Source organism: Rhea americana, unplaced genomic scaffold, assembly GCF_003343005.1.
Source record: "Rhea americana isolate MKP2758 unplaced genomic scaffold, rheAme1 scaffold_2, whole genome shotgun sequence".
NCBI lineage: Eukaryota > Metazoa > Chordata > Aves > Rheiformes > Rheidae > Rhea > Rhea americana.
The window spans coordinates 557655-575402 of record NW_028186149.1 but is presented as its reverse complement, the minus strand read 5'-3'; the positions used below and the strand labels follow the sequence as shown (position 1 = coordinate 575402).

The following is a 17748-nucleotide window of genomic DNA, read 5'->3' as shown; positions in this document are numbered from 1 at the left end:
ACTTTTAAGGATCCTACTGAAACACACGTATAAAATATAACAGCACAATTGCTCTAAGAGGAATGTGGAGTGTGACTGTCCATACGGACACTGCTTCAGAGAGCATTCGCTTCCTGGAAAGCAGATCTCCTTTCTGCTTCAGGTAACTGATCAGATGTAGATTCACATTATAGATGACTCCCTGCAGTGTCTAGTTCCAGGATGCAGCTACACTGAAGGGGTCAGATACTTGGGTACAAGACCTGGAAAACTGAATTATCAAGGCTGTCCCACACCTACATACGTTTGGCAAATCATACTGCCAGGCAAATGTAAAAACAGACCCCTTGCAAACTGGGACTTTGAGATACTTTTTCCTCAGAGCTATATAAGCCATTCATACCCCCAAAGAGTGTACTTGATTCTATAAGAGATTTCTATTTAACGGTATCATAGCACTCAGGATACGCTAGCTGTCTAAAGAGATGCTTTGGGCCTTGCCATTTGCACTCCCGAGCTACTTCCATAGTAGAAATTAGTTAGAGTCTGCCAAAAGGCAAATATCCAGATAATGACAAACCCTCTAAGTGTGCATGCCAGTCTTCTGAGAATTAGAGAGATTTGAGAAACAGATATTGGAAGTGTAATTTCCTGAGACATACAAGAATCAAAAAGTAGCCTTAACCAGAGCTTAGAGTACAATTGTGTCTCAGAAAAAGTCTCTTTTAGTGGGGATTTACTTCAATCCTTAGCTCTCTCCAACTCTTCTAGCTGAGGTATCGGCTAGCATTAAGGCTGTTTTAATGGCCAGGTGAAGTAGAGAGCACAGAGTCATAGGCTCAGATGACAATTCCTTAAGGTAGTCAATACCAAATTCAAATTCCACTGCAGMATTTAGTGACTGAAGTAATTCTACAATAGGGAACATTCCTAACATATCCACRGGTAGGGCATTAATGACCTCCTGGGCTGTGAGCTCAATATGCGAGCTTGACACACTGTTTAGGTGGAGACAAAAACAGGCCAAAGTAAAACCAAATTAAATATAGTACAGAATAAGGGAGTTCCTGAAATGAAAAGATGGCRGGCCTCAAAGAAGCAGCAGGCTCACAGCAGTCAAAGTCACAACATGAGTAACAACACTCCAGAATTAATCAGATGGCTGAAAGTCATTGTAAAGGCACATGCAATGATCCCTCATATCATGTGCACCATACGAGCGGTGCAGCAGATGCGCCTCTATGGCTAAGGCTAAGGCTGGAAGTATCTGACTTGAGTGACGGGGCGCGTGCTTGTGGTACGAATACAGACACTCACTTAGTGGAAAACGATTGATTCTGTCGTTTCAATTTGTCAGTTTATCACCAAGTCAAAGCAGGATTTAGCTGGGCTGAAATGTATGAAAAAGGCCCACTTTTTTCTTCAAGGCACATAAGGAATATGCATGTCTATTAAACCCGTAATAAAGCTTTATCATAGTTATTAGGGAATGCTAAAATGTCAGACTAGAAAATATGTCAGAAGAAAATTTTCCTTTCTGATTTCCAAAATGCTAAATTGCTTTCCTCTGAATAAACTTCAACAAAACTAAGTCTAATGGTAACAGTTGCAAACCGACATGTTAAAGGTAGTGCTGTGTGACAGACAGGGCCTGCACAGATGTAAATATCCGTATCAGCAGAGAATATCAAAATGAAGACTTTCTGCATTACAAGAGTAAGTCATGAGCTCACTGACTGAATAAGCATATTGTACTTGCTTAAGATGAATTATCTATTTGACATACCAGAGGCCTTGAAAATGCAGTTAAGTCAACAATAAATTAAATGGACCTAAGCATACTTAAGTAACTCTTTGCCAAATGGATCTCTAAAACCTAAGTGAAAAATAAAAATCTTTCTTCATATTGATTTCTTCCCTTTAACCTTCTCATATTATGTGTCTTCAGGCAGTATATCTGAGGTTTCCACAACAGAAARTATTATCTTACCTTCACAGATACTTTTCACATCCTTTCTGTAATTTCATTACCTTTACTCTAAAGGACAGAGATTAGGGTTCCATCATCTTTAAGGGAAAAGTCATGGGGGAACGGATTAAAGAGAAAAATGATCCTGTTCCTCCCTAGATTGTTTCCCTTTAAGCATTACTTGCTTTAAAAAAGAATCCTTTTAAAACTGGACACCTATATTTGTCTTCTAAAAAGCCTTTTTCTGTTCTCTCACAATAAAAATGAGAGGGAAGACAGAAATAAAAGAATTGTTACAGCTGAAAATTCTGTTGTTTYGCAGGCTGCTGCTGTTGCAGAGGCTTGAGATAACCAGTCCTTCCTAAATGTGTGACGGATCTTTTTAACCATCACCTTTTCCACTTAGATAATTGCCTCTTTGCATCTTTGAATGTACTACGGCATATATTCTGATAGGTAGACCTGGARCATAATACTGTAAGCCGTGCCCACTAGTTCACTTAGAATATGTAAACACAGGCACTCCTGCTGACACTGCAGTTAAATCCTGCTAATGTCATTTGTTATTTTTTCTTCTATTCTCTAGTTTCCATCACTGATCTAGCAAAGTACTGTGTTCTCCTTTTGCCCAACCCCTTTTGTAGTCATCCTGAAGCTTGCTGAATTAATTTAGAGCACTGTATCCTATTACTATGAGCTGACTGCACTTTGGAAATAAGAGGTTACAAGTAAAGCAGTAACGAGGACTCTCATTCCACAGAAATCTGGTGATCATATTCCCTTTTGTACTTGCACATAAGCCCCTACTGACATTAATGGAGGCATTCAAACGCCCACAGCAGTCTGCTTTGAAGACCTCTACAAGTCAGGATCCTTCTAATGGTGTTTTTTGTTTTTTAATTAGGACATGGTCAGTACATGGCACTGCTCAGAAACAAATCCTCCTCAAATTTAAGAAGCTGTTTCCAAGAAATAGAAATGGACCCTTGTTAGACAAACATTCAAACAGAAATGACTAAAATGCTCATTATCACACCTCCATACAGACCTCCATATAAACAGCTGGCACTTTGGAAGAAAAGTGTCAGAAATGCAACAGCAAATGACCTGCATTGGCCTTGGAGTAGACATGAGCACATTTCAAAAATAGTTCCATCAGCAAAACAAATTTTATCAGTATTTAGTTGATTCTAATCATTTCATCAAACCTTCTTTGCAGTGGCTATGTGGTGATAAATAAGGAAGCCCTGCACAAATACAGGTTCAGATATAGCTATACTGATATTTTTGTATATTCAAAGATGACCGTATCTATCTACGTATGCTTATTACAGTTCTTTTAACACTTCTAATGAGAAATGTAACAGCACTGAATTTCAGTTTTGGTAACTGTTGTAGATAGATGATCCAGGCTTAAGGCAGGTGGATGGACTGGATGACCTTTTGAGGTCCCTTTCATCTATAAGAGCCTAAAAAATGTAAACCAAAGTGTACTTTCAACAATTGCATCTGATCATAAAGTGGAAATGCAAGTCCGTACAGCAATGATCGCGGCTCTTTACTGAAGGCTGTACTATAGTCACAACAGCCAAATAACCGAAGATGTTGGTTGCATATAGAATTGCTAAACATAGAACATAATACCACATGATGGGAATAGAAAGCATTTTAAGAAAAACTGATTCACTAACTGCAGTGCGAAACCACATGTAATACTGGTAAAGGTCACCAGGCAGGTACAGATTTGGAGTTCAAAGGGGAGATAACAGCCCTCATTTATTATACTTTGAGAGTATATGGTTGACTGGGAGAGAACAAAAGCAGGAGTTTCAGAGAAGTCAGAAGAGTAGACCGAAAGGGGTCAACCAAAGGTCCCATCATTACTAGGAACTTCTACAAGTATTTAGAGACAAGGAAATTGGGATGAGCTGCACAAGTAGATTAGCTGGGGGAAGATGATCAACTCGTTCTCTTAGCTGTCATGGTCCATTACATGGAAACCTTTGAAAGCGAGGACAGACCATGATTTGGCATCACTCTGCACCAAATTATTAAAATGAGTTCTAAAACTCCACCTACATAAAATTGTAGTATTTTTTTTTAAATTTTGAACTGACTTACAGTTCAAAAATAAAACATGCATATTCATGTTTAAATTCACCATCGATCTCCAAAAATAGGGTGCTAACATTGGTTCTGAAATTTGTGGTCAATCTGCTGTTCCCTATGCGTCCTTTCTGTCTCCTGACTGATTCCTGCGCGTGCTGGTCATTCTGTTTCACCGGAGTAGGGATTTATGAACTACCTTACTTCCCAGTGCACCTAGTGACAAGGCCTGTGAGGATCAATGAAGTTACTACATGAGTCAAAAAGAGAAAGCAACAGACTGTAAAGTGCATGAAACAAAAATGGTTCCCCTTTAGAAAGTGCTTTTATGACCTACCCCTGACATAAAGACTGCTACACTACAGTAACCAGAGACAGGGCATACACCAGCCTAGAGAGTCTGACAATCAGGGATGTATGCAGAGTGAAGGTGGCCACCCACCCCCTTCTAAAGATCGTATGCGATCACTGTGATCAGGTTACATCCCCACTTCTAGCTATGTGGAGTTGCAAGTGAATATTTAAGTAAAAATCTTTTTCTTTAAAAAAAAAAAAAAGGCAAAACAAAAACAAAAAAAAACCCACTCACCCCATCCTCCCCTGCCCCCCAAACACACACACATAAAATCCCCACATCACTGATACACTAGAGCTTTGCCCGGGTAACCAAAACATTCAAAATTAGAGAACAGAGACTGCAGTGAAATAAATGGAATAAATTAGCTCTGTTAACTTCAGTGTAATAGTGGACTTAATCTGCTTAAAGTATCGGACCCTTCTTTATTTAATTCTGATCTTAACTTTCAGTTTTCAAGAATCATGAATTACTGAATGAATCATTACAAACGACAATTGGTGGGCACCAGAAAACTTTCTTTCTCTGAAACACAGAAATGGCATTTAAGTTTACCCTGTCTGAAAGTATTAACGCATAGGGTAAAGATCTCTCCTTATAGCAGCAGAATCTAATTTAGAAAAGTGCATTATTGATTCTATCCATTTGTCAGAATTTGCAGTGGTATTGAGCTCAACATTGCCAGTAACTAGAAATGTAATGTGTATATGAAAAAAGCCAGGTACATTGAAATTATCACTAATTTTATTAGAATTCAATAGACATTTAGTTTGCTTGTTTCTATTTTGAGACTCAAATGTTAGCTTTGTCTTCACCTTGATRAAAATTTACTGAAGGAATAAAATAATGATTTTTCTGGTGTAGTCTCAGCAAGTTTCAACAGCTAAGGACATGTTTTTCTTGGTGTATGAGCTAAAGTTAGCACTGTGATTTCTTAAAATGCAAATTCTTGGGGAAAGGACTATGTTTTTGTTCTATCTGTATAGGAAATAGCAAAACGCTTCATGGCCAAGATTGGTTTGGGTTTATGACCGAGAGCCAAGGTGACTTTTTGAAATATTTTTGTGTCAATTTTTTGAAAGGACTAAATCTCCCCCTGTTCCCTAGCTGACATTTTACTGGAAACAAGCTTAGTAGCTATTGAAGGCACTCTCTCTATGAACTGTTAGAACATCAGTTCCTGAAGTGTATGGTTTGACAGCAATATTTCAAAATTTTTCACAACCTTATGAAACTTGAGAGGAAATTATTGCAAAATTTGACACTGAATTTTGTCATGCTATTTTCACAAAATCAAGTTCCATTTTCCTGAAGACATCTTCAAAAGCAGAGGCAGAAAGCCTCAGAAACTTTGTGCAGTATAAGAACAGTGGTTCTGATCCACTTTAAGGATACCTACAAAACTCTACTAAGTAGTCTATTACATATTACATAAATTTTCTAAGGTAGTGAGATAAGCTCTCGTATCTCTAAATCTAATCATTGTTCAATATAAAACTTCTGTTATACCCTCAGTTTAGAGACCACAAGTATCGTGCTGTCTTGTAACCATAATAGTTCTCTCTAAGGATCTCATAGAATGAGCTATTCCTTAATATAGGAACAGCACAAGTGAGGCCAAAAAGAATGTGTGTGATTATCTGTTCTTYCTCTCTTTTCCGAATTGAAGGTTGAAATCAGCCCGACTTTAATTTCTCACAAAGCAACCATCAGCCATCTGGCAGATGAACTCTTCAGAGGCAAGACAATCAAGCCAGAAAATTTCATATCCCATTACCAATATCCTCGAGATTTTGATTTGGTAATAACTTAAAACTTAAGGAGTACTGGTTCTCCACATTGTAAGTACCAGTACAAGTGCTTAAGACGCTATAGCATCGAACAAGGTGCAGGCATACCACATTTGAGAGATATAAAACTACTTACAGCAAAGGATGGATAACCATAAATCCAACATCCTGAACAATGTATTTTATTACAAAGACTAGAATTCACTGTCTCAGCATATGCAAAAATATCAGATGGTTGAACACAATCAGGGTACTTTAAGATACTCCCCACACTATATTCAGACTATATGTGAAGTACATTGTGTCTTATCCCCCCAGCTGCTAAATGAGCTTATTAGTTTCATTTACTTTACATTCATACGGATAAAACTACTAGTAATTTTTGATATACTGTATCCCACACAACACTAATTTGCATTTTTATATACAGTTGCTCATCCAACAAGTAAATATCCATGTTTCAATATAAAGAAACTTCTTTGTTCTGTACTAGCTGTTAAGCATCAAATGACTAACCCAAAGAACTTCTGTGAGCAGGTCTTTTAATTAAATCATTTCAGAAATATCTCACTAGGGTATTAAGAACAAATTCAACCACTCTAGGGATTGCTGGGAACTGTCATAACTGTCAGCCCATCCAGCTCACTAGCCTAACTCTAATTAGGACCAGTGGCAGGCACAGAAGAAAGAAAAAAAAAAAAAAAAAAAAAAAAAAAAAAAAAAAGAACAACAGTGATCCCTCCCTTAGTATATACTCAGAGGTTAGCATAATGAATAGTTTATGGACTTCCTGAGTTAGAGGTTACATCCAGATCATAAAACTTAATAGCAATCTGTGAAATTCTACTCTACAGAAGTACTTAAACCATTTTTGAAGACATGGTTTTCATGCCAGCAAATCTTGTGGCAGTTAAGTTCCACAATAGATTCATGGCTTATATCAACTGTCTGTCTGATAATTTCATTCAGTACCTCCTGTCCCTGTGAAAAGTAGCACGTAATTGTTCTCTATTCACCTGTTTGCATCAGTCATCTAATCCCATAATCTGTAGGCAAAAAGAAAGTTTAGAGAAAGCTTTCCAACTTTTAGCTCCATTGAGTAACTTAACATCATACTCAAATAATCAGCCTCAGGAGCTACTTGGGCTTGCCTAAGCTAAGAACTTTTCTCAGGCTACTGATTTATATGCCTAATTATGTCTTAAACAATCTAATATTAGATAATTTGAGTATCTTGACTGCAATCTCCTAATTGGACTCAACCTGAAATACATGGTGTTTTTGAAAACTGTTGATAATTTTTCCCTCTTGTCTAATTTATTCATTTGTGTAATAAGAAAATGTATATGGACATTCATGTTAAGTAAAATTTCTAGGAAATATTTATATGATGGTTGAACGGCTAACATATAATATGATATTTTATGCAAATCACAATGAAATGTAAAGAAATATAAAGAATGTAAAGAATATAAAGATCGGGGGATCTTTATACTGCCTATTTTAAAGTTCTATAAATACTCCTCTGGGTGTACTTTTTTCCCCTCAATTAATTACACTGGCACTTAATCTACACAGTCTCTTTCATAGACATTTCAACACTTCTCATATAATATTGCTGAAAAATAATGGTTTCTGGAATGCTTCTGGTATTTAAAGTGAATATATAGGTAATAAACCTCGAATTACACTTCCTTCATACTCTGCTCTTACTTCACACCAGAATAATTCATAATGGGATAAGACAAGAATTTTCTCTCTTTTTCTTTCTTTTTTTTTTGGAACTATGGTATGGTACAAGATTTATTAGATGCCATACTTTTTATTATTAGAAGTGAGCTGGGAAGGTCAACCTCGTGAGCTGCAGAGAGGGGAATTCCACACATAGCCCAGCAGCCAAGGACACAGCCTTGAAACACACATACAGCTGATAGAAAACACCCTGGAGCTGGATTCTAGTTAGAGTTGGGTTATGTAGCTATAGGAGGTGAGAGGCTGAATTACTATCAATCAGCTGATGAAAGAATCAGTTTTGTAAGTTCCAGGTGCAACTTATAACACAGGTTTTAATTCTGTGACTTTTTAAACAGTAGTGAGGTATACACTAACTATATTCTTAAATTAGGCAATATTATTAAGAAAGGTGACCAGGTAAAATAGGTCTATCAAAATATTTAGCTATTAAAATCTTTAATAATTTAACATAGAAGTGCTACATGGATGACAATGGTATTTAGATAGAATTAATGATGCCTTAAGTTCTCCTCGCATTTTTTTAAATAAAATTTTTATAATTTTATAAAATTTTTCATTTTTTTTTTTTCCTCGCATTTTTTTAAATAAAATTTTTATAATTTTATAAAATTTTTCATTTTTTTTTTACATATATATTTTTGGAATTAAACCTGAAAGCTACTATATAACAGGGCCAGCTTATCATTAGAAATAATAATATACTAGGATTTTGCTACAGAAGCATGTCCTTATTGTAGAAAAACCCTAAAATAATTTCTCCCTTTCTTCAGAAATCCAAATTTCTAATCTGTATTGGAGGCATCTGGTAAACCACAGGGATGACTGAATGCTGAATATTTTCCAAAGATCTATTGCTTAATTAATTCCTGACTGTGTGAAAATATTTCCATTTCCGTAAAATGATGATCAAATACTTCTGCAGGAAGTGAAGTATGCTTCTTGTTCAGTATATGACATTGCCCATTTTTGGAAAAAAAATATAGGCAGTACTTTAGCTATCCAGTTGTCAAGGGCCTTCTTTAGGTCAATGTGAAATGAAAGAAATTTGAAGTAGATTTCAAGTAAGAGCTCACAGAACTCCTAGTACTTTTAGTACCAGCTATTCAAACACGGATCCTACTGTCTTTGAAAGGATTTATAGAGCGAGAGAGTGGAAAGTTTGTTAAATACAATTTAATTTTTTGCACATTTTCTTTAACTTCTGAACCAATCCATCTCTGCAAGTGAGACATCTATACCTGAATATTTTCCTGTTTCTGTGGCTGGTTTTGCCCCTGAACAGTAATGGAAAGGCATGCCATTTTGCTTCACGGTACAAAAGTCACTTGGCAAAATCTCTGACAGGCAAGCTACAGAGCTTTAGCAAGATATAGTTTATAAGCAGTCAGAAGCAATACCTTTAGCTCAGGCATGTTTATTATAAGCTGCATAGGTAGTTTAACATCTGGATCTTTTGTATAGTCCATAGGCACAACATTTGGTGCCATTTCATGGTACCGGCCATGCAACCTGTAAACAAGCAGAAAAAAACATCCCCTTTAGATAACCGACAYCATTCACATAATAATCAGATACAAACTTGTCTTGCAGATCTAATCACTGCTTTTAATGCACAAGTTGGAGCCCAAATTCCCATCTTTTTGAAGAAATAAAGCTTTGATGTAGTTTCCAGCATAACTGCTACTAACATCCATGCATAACTTCAGGTGCGCAACATGAGTACATTACATTAATATGTTCACAGTGCCTGCACATAATACTTAATACCATATTGTTACATGTATGCAAGAGATAGGACTGGACCAACATACTAACACTGTGCAGATAACCCAGGGATCAGACCACGGTGCAAACTGTTGATCGGTCTATACAACACAAGAATGAAGCTCTTTAACAAGCCAGACAAAGACAAAGAATTTGAAAGTCTAATGATTGTGATGCTACGGACAAAGCATCCTGGAGAGACCTCACTGCTGAATGAAAACAAACATTTTTCCTCACTCTGCCTCCCTAACGTTGCAGATTTAGGCTTACAGTTCTAGCACTGGTTGCCATCAGCATACCGACCGTTTCCACTTCAGTTCCATTTCACATAGCTTTCCCCCTCCCTCCTTTCTTGACTCAGCTTATTCATAAAGCCAGTATGTTTTAAAAGCAATATACAAGTGTTTTTTTTTCCCTAGAGATGCAAATCAGACATCCATAAAACCTAGTTTCACTCTTTAAATCTTGCTTATTATACCAAAAGTATTGTATCGTAGCTTGGGTAAGGGAGCTGGAGGAGGAGACAGAATGAAAACACACAGATGTTTCTAAAGGTTTAGAATTGAACACTAGCAAATCATATAGAAGTTGGCTCAGTTTCCTACATGACATGGGCTATGCTACTTCTAATTTTTCAATGAATTAACAAGTGTTAATTCTCTCCCACACCCCTTTATTCACTGCCTCCAAATATTCTTGTTTACATCTAGAGAAAGGCATAGCCCAAAAGCCAAGAGAAAAAAAAAAAAAAAAAAAAAAAAAAAAAAAAAAAAAAAAAAAAAAAAAAAAAAACACTATCAAATCAAGTAGGAAGCAATTTTAAACACTGTCAGCACATTTATTCTCATTGGGATGCTTACTCAGATTAGGAACAGAGACATTCCCAGTAAAATGGATATCCAAGTCAAACTCACCTATGGATCTCAAATTTTGAGCAACCACACTCAAGCAACCTACAGACAAAATTGCCTGGGAAGCAAACTGCCTGATGCAATTCATACAGAGAGAGGTTAATTCTACTGATTTGCTAATTTCACTGAGTCTATTGATGTTTCATCTCTAGTGGCCAAGCATCTGCTACCAAAGACTCAGTCAAATAACAGAACACACAAAAAGACTGGAAGGAAGACTTACATCCTAGTATTCAGCAAAGGTTATTTGCAGAAAATTCTGCTTTCATAGGAATGCTGTATGTCAACATTAGTAATATTCATCTATATTTCATCAGCAACAAGAATCCTAGTACATTAAATATTACCTTCAGTTCCCATCCCAAAGATCACAGAGCCTGTACAAAAAATAAACAGGCAGATACAAGAATACACCAATAATTTTTTACTTATGTAGTGGAAAAATAAAGTTAGGCTCATTTGATGCTAGTCTTGTACAGTAACATCCTCAATGCAGCAAAAAAAGGTTTAGCCAGTATGCATACTTTTATCTATCACAACATTCAGGGAACAATACTAAATCAAGTATTTAAAAGAGAACGTCTAATAAATTCTCTTACAGTCACCAACTTCCCAACAAAAAGAACAGCATCACTCAGACTCTTGACAAAATGCTGATGCAATGGTGCGTGTTGCTCTGAGAGGGCAGCTCAAACATTCTTAGAAAGGTGCRTGCTGCTTCTGTACTAGTTTTACTCAGTCCTTAAGTGCCAACATATACCAGACAAGCAGTTGGAATCAACTTTCTAAAGTCAACTCAGGCAGGCATGAGATACCCATAACCCTCCATTTTTACCTCTGCTTCCATATGCATATTCCTTCTATCCATTAAAACCCAAGCAATATTCCAAAAGACACACATAATATGTACTATGTTCTTTCCTGACACTATGCTTTTTTCATAAATTTTTAGGTTGCTATTTTGCTTTCAAGTAATGACAAATTTGCATATACAAATATCTTGAGGCTTCTACCTACAACTGGTGTCCAAGGCTCCTCCTGTAAGTCTATTTGGGAAAAACTGTTACAAAAAAATAAGTTAAAATATTATACAGGATATAGAATACTCTAGACAAAAATTGAGAATTTTCAGAGATGTAGCTGGTTAAACTCCAAAGACAGAGAATACCAACAAGCTGCCATCTTGTGCATYGTGATCATTAACACGTGAAAAATCAGCAAAATCACCAAAGGTCTTAATGCTAATGAATACCAGCAATCAGGGTAAGATTTCCTTACCATGGTTCAGCAGCTGTCTTCAGCATACTTTCTCTTACTTAATAATATCCATTAGTAAGGGCATTGTCAGGTATCTTATGATTTATCCAAGATGCTGTGCCATTTGTCATATGGCTTCAGTTAACTACTTGAAGTTGCAATTTAGTTTCTATGAATCATACAGGCAGTAAGCCATAAAAAAAACCCTCTCTTAAAATGAAACCCTAGCTCTAAGAGATTCCACTGCATCCAGTAGCGCCAGAAGGAGGTCTCCAGTTGAAAAGATTAAAGGGTTAATGTATCTCACAATGCCATTTCACAGGAGATAAAAGTTCAAAAAAATGACCAGGAGTAAGTCTGTGGTTATAATTTATTGTTAGAAAAAGAATGTATTGCCAGTATTTATTTCTGCTTTAATTAAGTTTGTTTCTTTAACTTGCCTAACAAAATAATAGAGGCTAATTTTATACTGTAGGAACCAGGAACAATTTTTCTTTTATTAGCAGCGATCAGTGATTAGCCAAAAAGCTACTGCTAATGTTACAAACACTACATAAAACATTGGAGGGCAGGAGGGCTCCTCAAAATTTATTGAATATCTCAATGTATTTAATACAGATGTATAACCTGCCACTCCTCTATAAAATACCATCTGCATGAAAAGGTAAGTTAGTTACTGTTCATAGGGAACTATCACCATCTGTATCCACTCATTGTCTTGCACCTTCTTCATAAACTGCTCAGGAGAGAAAGTGTAATTTTGTCCTGTTTTATGCACTGGCACAGGGTCTTCTTGTCTCTCATTGCGTCCCACGTACTACTTCTGCACATTAATAAACTATATTGGTCATTTTGTGATGCTTTCATTTGAAAAAAACAAATCCCATCACTTCACTACATATCTTTACTATTAAAAATAATGAGATTAACATGTTTTGAACAGTACAATATGAACAAAACAGTAATTCAAGAAGTAATACCTCTCCACCCCCCTTCATCTTGCCAGCTTTAGCTTTGGCAAACCTCAGTTTCCACAAGCAACTGAGCTATTTCAGATTAACAGGGGTGAGGAAATTTCAAGAACAAAGGAAATATTTTACAGGCATCTCCTTCCTTAGCTCCTCTTTAGTTATGACTATGATGTATCACAAAGAACACATACAACGGAATATAAAGGAACACTTTTTGTCTGGATCTTAGGAAAATGCCCTTACACTGCACAGCAAAATGTTGTGCTATACAGGAAATTAAATATCCACTGTCCTAAGCACATTTCAGCTGCTGACCACAGCTTACCCTGACATTTCATAAATACTATGTAATTCAAGATGCAACAGCCATTTCCCACTCCACCAACTAATTTATCTATCCTAAGCAGTAATTGCATGATTCCCCTGAATACAATGGAAAAATAGCTTAAAGGCATTTAAAGGAAAGCAAATTTCCAAATCAAATGTTCATCTGAGGAATTTTTTTAGGCTAGATTACTGAAATGGTATTCTAGTCTATGTGAAAACAAAACATTAGTCATTGGTATGGCTTGGTCATTGCAGGCAACATTTCAAAACACACTAGCTGGCACTGCCTGATTATTTACACTGCCAAGGTTTTCCTCTCTTTACTTTCTCTAGTATTAAGCTTTTCTTATCTGTTTTTGCTCTGTCTCCTCTGACAGGACTATCAATACAGACACTGGTGTGACTCCTTGGGCATCTTAAAGGAGCCCTCCAAAGCACTTTTCAGAAGGCACTGCAAAAATTTGAACAAAATGATCCATGTTTCATATTTTAATAGCCTGTTATATTAATCTAGCCTGTAAAATGCACACTATGTAATTTCTCTTAATTTCAACAAAAATCATTGAGCAAGGCACTTGTTTGAAAAGTAAAAAAGATGAAGGTTAGTTACAATTTACATTGGGAACAGACATAAAACAAAAGTCTAAAAATACTGATGAAAGATACTTTTTACTGAAGTACAATCATTACACCTTAAAGGGAAGGAAGGTGTCTCTAATACTATCCAAACCATTCCTCAGCAGGTTATTAAAATGATTAGGCTCTACCTACAAAACACTACCAGAGGACACAGAAAACCCATTCCTTTTGTTTGTTACCACAGATCATAAACAAAACTCACTTCTATTTCCTCTCTGCAAAAGTTATAGCCAGAAACATAGAGCTGAACAACACATCTGCTTAATCTGCTTCCTTAATTTTTAGAATCAGAAGGGAAATGCATGCTTTTATGGGGAAGAAAGAACCACCGGAGCAAGAAAGCAACCGCTACATACCTCTTTACCATGACAAATAGATACGTTCCTATCTGCACATGTTAATACATCTGTAAATTTGTATATTTGAGTTTTATTTGGAAACATCTACAAACAAGACCCYTTTTTATATTAAGATAAAAAAGAAAAAAAGAAAACTTAACATGCTTCTCAGCCAGTCCATTTAAATGTAAGTCCTTCTTTCATCTCTGAAGAGAAGCAGAAAGGAGTCAACAAGCATTGATAACTATAGCTAGCCTTCTAAAAGACTGTCCCAGGCTCAACAGGATGCTGGAATTAGCTGGAATGCAGATGTGCAAATAAATGTGCAAGAAAATAACAGTAGATTTGACTGGACTGCTCAGATACCTTGTTCTCCTCCCACTCACCCCATGGAAAGACCAGGGAATTAGAAAAATAGGAAGGATTRAATAGAAGAAAGTATTCAAATACAGCAATGTAGTTATTCCTGATACACAACTACTAAGGAAGGGGCCTGAGATCCGGAAAGTATGACCCTACCTTCACTGAGTTTACCCAGGACAAACAGAGGTCTTTACTTTAGATCAAGATTCACATAAAATGCTAGGGAGGAGCGTCAAAATTTAGACATGTAGCGGAAATCCAGGGTTTTGAGTTATGTCCCTTCCCTCTCTAACTGCTCTCATCTGGCTTCTCATCTCTGTAGTAGGATGCCTTTACTAAAAGGTATTTACTTATTCATTTTTACAGTTTTCTATGRAGTTTATCCTTGCATTAACTCATTAGCATTTTAGGGTTTGCAGCAYAGCCTCATCACAGGTGGGAAGACTTCCAGCTTTTGTATATATATTTATGGATAGGTAGATAAACAGATAAATACTTATTCTTCAAACTCAAAGATACCAACTGATTACTATATAAAGAAGGATCCAAACAAACAAATCACCTGCTCCAACCCTGTTGACAGGTCAAGTTCAAAATAACTGCTTTTCCTTACAATTATTACAACCAGGACAGTGCATGAATTAAAGATTTTCAGTAGTAGCTAACATAATAGCCTCATCTATTTCAATTCAAGCTTTAAATCACACCTGAGCAAACAGAGTTTAGACAGTATAATKCTACTGTGTACCAGAAGTGCATCACTTGTGTAGTTTGTAGCCTTGATGAAGTTGGGACTGTTCAGTTTCTCAAGACAGAAACAGCTGGGGTGGTGTAGAAATGATTGCATAAGGGCCGCTCAATTCTTGCACAAGGCACTTAGTGTCAAGCCTGAACTATGAGCACAGCCAAGGCCTTACTAAACCCCTGCCAACATTAAGCTTAAAAACTCACTATTATTCTTTAAGATACAGTCTATGCCACTCTACTCTGCTTTCTGACATATTGTTACAGACCAAGCTGTCATTTTCAATGGTTCACCAAAAGGAACTAGCTCTAGTTTACTTCTGACCTGTTTTTATGAACATCAGTCCACAAATATCCAAGGCTATAGTTTCTTTAAAAAGGGGGGTTCAGCAGTAATGCTAACAGGACCTCCTCATCCTTTTACCTCCAGTCACTTGCCTTACTCCAGAGAGCATTACCATTTTGGCTATATTAATGCACTGTTAGTAAGGACATCTGATGCACTGAATCAGTATCAAGGGGTCTTTTATTTTTGGGGGGGGGAGGGGCACAAGGGGGATCATGTTTAATCTAGATCAGCACAGTTCTAACAAACAGTTGTCCTGGCACTTGAAAAACTTATCTCCGTTTATTATACATGTCGAAGAACTTTACCAATTCTCGAAATCACTCAAAGATCTACCAGTGTGAGAGCTTTCCACCTGAATGGATTTCACACTAAAGCATCCAAATGAGCCTGTAGGAAGTGGCTGTGATCCAACTCCTGTGAAYTAAATTGCAGCAATAAAATAGTCTTTCACAAACTTATATACRTAAGGACTCTACTACAGTATTTGTGATGGCCTTAGATGGCACTAGTAGGTAATATCACAATGAAAAATGCCACAAATACAGCATTTCTCAAATTTAGTTTCCAAAACTATTATACAATGTGTTGTGTGAGCTCCATCACCTTTTGTAAAGCAAAGAAAGAAAGAAAAAACAAACCAAACAAAACAACAACAARACCAATAAAACATTTTTCCACTGAGTACAGCCAGAAAGTTCATCAGGGAAACTGTGCACTATTTTATGATAAACTCAGTATTTGATTGCCAGCCTCTGGGGTGACTAGACTTTTGGGAAAACTGGCCAACAAATTACAGAGCTGCCTCAGCCTTTTGCAGAATTCTGAGTATGCCGCTAATCACATAGTGAAATACAATTTTTGCATTAGTTATAACAAAACTTCTGTTTACTTGASTAAACTACACTACACTGGATGAATAGTTACTTTGGAGAAGGGAACTGCACGCCTTTCTGATCAGTCATTCCGTAACACATGTAAGTGACCACTTACTGTATTTTAGAACCCTCCTGCCTTTAYGCAATATATTCCTTCCACCAAGTTGTTATATCACAGTCATACTTGGAACAGCTTCTTTGAACAGCACTGTGAGCCAGTTTCAGTAGTCTCCTCCCCTAAGCTGCACTGATTGTCACTGCATAGTAATAAATRTGATTGAGAGATGTCAGTGATCTGAGTGTATCAACAAAGGTTTGTGGCAAAGGTTCTCAAATTCCCTCTGTTCTTCGAGGAACAGAAAGCACTTCAGATGATGACTTAACACATCAGAAAGTTACAACCTGGAGAGGAAAGGCTTTGTATCCTTAACATACATGCCCCTCAAAAGGAAGCAGATCTTAAAATAACCTAAAGCTTCTTTGGCTATTTGCCATGTTACAGAAACATTTATGTCTTGTCAGGGCGGCAATGTGAGGTTTTGCAGTGCTGTCTAAACGCACAGAGTTTTGGAAAGGCTGCCATCATCATAGCACTCTATATATATTCACAAGCTCAGTGCCTGCAGCAAACCTCACTGCCTTGGCAGAAGTGTCTATAGAGCCTGCAGTGATATTTGCTTCATCAAAAAATCCTTCTCAATGCATRTAAATACATTTCCCCATTCCTGCATTTCTCTCTCCCTTGCTTGGATATCGTGTTTATTCTGCATGGAGGAAGGAGAGGAAAASTTGGTAGTGTTTACCAGTGTCTTTGCCCCCTAGAAAAGGGACAAGACCTACTGATTGTGTCCTGTCCCCACAGATTTTGATATACATTTGAGCTTAACACATTATATCCAAGAATTAAGGGTGTGATTACATATCTGCTCAATCCAGTCTAATTCCAAACTACTGGAATTCTGTCCTTGCAGGAATTTCAGACCCAGCCACCCACTCACCTCCCTTGCACAAGCACTAACACTCAGGAAACTGTGCAGTGAGGTTCAGAAAACTCAACCGGTTGAAAACACAGAAGTTTCCAGCCATCTCCTTGACCTAACTCATGTAAATGCAGCAGGCAGTACTGTGCAAAGAAATRGGCGTATACTTCTTCTACTGAATTAATCAATTAAATCAATTAACAAATTAATAWAAGAGTTACAGAAAGGCAGAACAAGATTTGCTGCTGTAGGTAGCAAAAGCTGTTAAATGAACTA

The 17748-nt window shown here is 36.9% G+C and overlaps 1 protein-coding gene across 1 annotated transcript in view; it reads right to left on the bottom strand.

The window, feature by feature from the left end:
* Positions 1–17748, bottom strand: part of CIB2 (calcium and integrin binding family member 2) — a 49441-nt gene that overhangs the window by 12675 nt on the left and 19018 nt on the right. Inside the window, exon 3 of the mRNA XM_085303693.1 lies at positions 9352–9463. Within this exon, the coding sequence (XP_085159819.1) occupies positions 9352–9463 (112 nt within the window). The remainder of the gene's footprint in view (positions 1–9351; positions 9464–17748) is intronic.